Source organism: Engraulis encrasicolus, chromosome 2 (assembly GCF_034702125.1).
Source record: "Engraulis encrasicolus isolate BLACKSEA-1 chromosome 2, IST_EnEncr_1.0, whole genome shotgun sequence".
NCBI classification, from domain to species: Eukaryota; Metazoa; Chordata; class Actinopteri; order Clupeiformes; family Engraulidae; genus Engraulis; species Engraulis encrasicolus.
In genome coordinates this window covers 57,173,857-57,176,356 of record NC_085858.1, presented here as the reverse complement: position 1 = coordinate 57,176,356, position 2,500 = coordinate 57,173,857, and the positions used below count along the sequence as shown (strand labels likewise).

The following is a 2,500-nucleotide window of genomic DNA, read 5'->3' as shown; positions in this document are numbered from 1 at the left end:
AATCAATTTTTTGTCAAAATGATACAACTAAAAAAAATAATACCTCGTTTTCCAAAAAATAATACCTTTTGACCAAATTTACAACTTTTAAGGCCATTACATTTTGCCTTTTTAACTTATCACCTTTTAATACTTTTTAAAACCCTGCATACACCCTGTGGATGTTGTCCTGCAGGTGTGTGTGTGTGTGTGTGTGTGTGTGTGTCTGTGTGTGTGTCTGTGTGTGTGTCTGTGTGTGTGTCTGTGTGTGTGTCTGTGTGTGTGTCTGTGTGTGTGTCTGTGTGTGTGTGTGTACCTGTACGGGGGGGTCTGCGTGCTGGATGTTGTCCTGCAGGTGGCTCATGAGCATGAGGTCGCGGGCCTGGTACCAGCGCGAGTGCAGCGCGTGGTGGTAGATGTGGCACAGGATGGCACAGGTGCGGATGCGGTCCGTACGGTCCTTAGAATAGATGAACTTACACAAGCGATCCATGATCACCGCACTGTCCTCCCCCTCACTCTCCTCCTGGTCCACCTCAGACTGGGGGGGGGGTTGGAGAGAGCGAGAGCAGGGGGGGGGTGGAGAGAGGGAGGGAGAGAGAGGGGTGGAGAGAGCGAGAGAGAGAGAGAGAGAGAGAGAGAGAGCGAGAGAGAGAGAGCGAGAGCGAGAGAGAGAGAGAGCGAGAGCGAGAGAGAGAGAGAGAGAGAGAGAGAGAGAGAGAGAGAGAGAGAGAAACAGACAGCGAACGAGAAATAGAGAGTTAAAGAGTTAAGCCCGTTATGACAAAAACACAATGAATCTGAGTTAGAGCTCTAAAATATACGCCAAGCTCAAGCCATGGTCCTCTCGCTCCGTACATGCATGAATCGAAATTTCTCAACACGTTTGCAAAAGTCTGCTTGGTCAGTTTGTTCCTGCGCCTTACTTCCCTATGCTTGACCAAGTTGTCAACATGTGGTTTCTCCTGTCGTGTTGGTTCATCAGGTACATCATAACTGTATAATGTGCTGGCTGAGCGGAGCATGCTACAGGAGACACTAATGCTAGTAAAAGTAAAATGCTTGGAAGTACAGCCAGTACTGGACCGAAGGATAACTTTGAAAGGCCTGTTATGTTCTGCCTTTTTACATTACATTACATTACATTGCATTTGGCAGACGCTTTATAACCAAAGCGACTTTCAAAAGAGGACATCATCAAGCCAACATCACAAGCAAATACAAAGCGCACAGGAGATATACAGAACAACAAGTGCAGTTGCAAAGAGGGGTTAGTTTTTTTTTTAAATTATTTTTTTTTTTTATGAAGAGTAAATAACGAGTACACCCATTCACAAACACACGCTCACAAACTAAACTAAACTTAACATCATGTCAGGAGTCTGCCCTGGGGCAAGGCCAGTTCAAGCATTAGTCTAGTAGATTCTCTCGAAAGAGGAATGTCTTTAGTTGTTTCTTGAAGGCTGCAAGAGATGTGCTTAGTCTTGCTGCCTCTGGGAGACTGTTCCACCACTTGGGTACCACAATGGAGAACAATCTTGACTGGGAGTACCTAGAGCGACTGGATGGCAGAGCCAGACGGCTTGTGCTGGATGAGCGCAGTTCTCTTCCAGTAACATAAGGCATTAGTAGTAGGGCTGTAACGATACACTCAACTCACGATACGGTTTGTATCACGATTCATGACCTACGGTTCGATACACCCCGCGATTTCACATTTGCCAACATTATAAACTTTATGAATAAAAATTATGATAGTTTATAGGTAGAATAGGTTACAAGAGGCTACTAATAATTTTAAAATGTTTCTATATAAGAATGATGATACTTGGAAGCACTATCACTTCATATCCTGTGGTTGTTTTCTGGGCCGATGTGCATTAAAGCGTTAAAAGGGTGTATCATGATACTGCCTCCTTGTATCACGATACAGTATCGTGACTCTGTGTATCACGATTTCTCGGTTCGATGCAATATCGTTACAGCCCTAGTTAGTAAGTCCTTCAGATAAGCTGGGGCCGTTCCTGTGATGGTTTTGTAGACAAGGGTCAATGCCTTGTGCTTGATCCGGGCGGCGATCGGTAACCAGTGCAACTCAATAAATAGAGGAGTAACATGGGTCCTTTTGGGTTGATTGAATATCAGCCGTGCCGCCGCATTCTGGATCATCTGCAGAGGCTTTAGCGCACAAGCAGGTAGACCTGTTAGTCATGAGTGAGTTGCAGTAGTCAACGCGGGACAGGACCGTGGCCTGGACCAGTCGTACATCACGACAGTTCTACAAAATCATTATTGACCGTGTGTGTGTGTGTGTGTGTGTGTGCACGCGCGTGTGTGTACCTTGCTCTCTCCTCCCTGCAGGCCCAGGCTGCATGCGTGTGTGTGTGTGTGTGTGTGTGTGTGTGTGTGTGTGTGTGTGTGTGTGTGTACCTTGCTCTCCCCTCCCTGCAGGCCCAGGCTGCGTCGGTGGGCCTTGTAGTCGAACTTGTAGTAGGTGTGCATGATGCGCCGCAGGTAGACA

At 46.6% G+C, this 2,500-nt stretch overlaps 1 protein-coding gene across 25 annotated transcripts in view; it reads right to left on the bottom strand.

Annotated features, from left to right (window-relative positions):
• eif3c (eukaryotic translation initiation factor 3, subunit C) overlaps positions 1 to 2,500 on the bottom strand; it is a 30,608-nt gene that overhangs the window by 14,000 nt on the left and 14,108 nt on the right. For all 25 annotated transcript variants that reach the window (XM_063192693.1, XM_063192704.1, XM_063192718.1 and 22 more), the window contains exons 14-15: positions 2,410 to 2,500; positions 296 to 520 (exon numbers count right to left, since the gene is read on the bottom strand). The exon at positions 2,410 to 2,500 is cut by the window's right edge and continues 100 nt beyond it. In XM_063192693.1, the coding sequence (XP_063048763.1) occupies positions 296 to 520; positions 2,410 to 2,500 (316 nt within the window). The remainder of the gene's footprint in view (positions 1 to 295; positions 521 to 2,409) is intronic.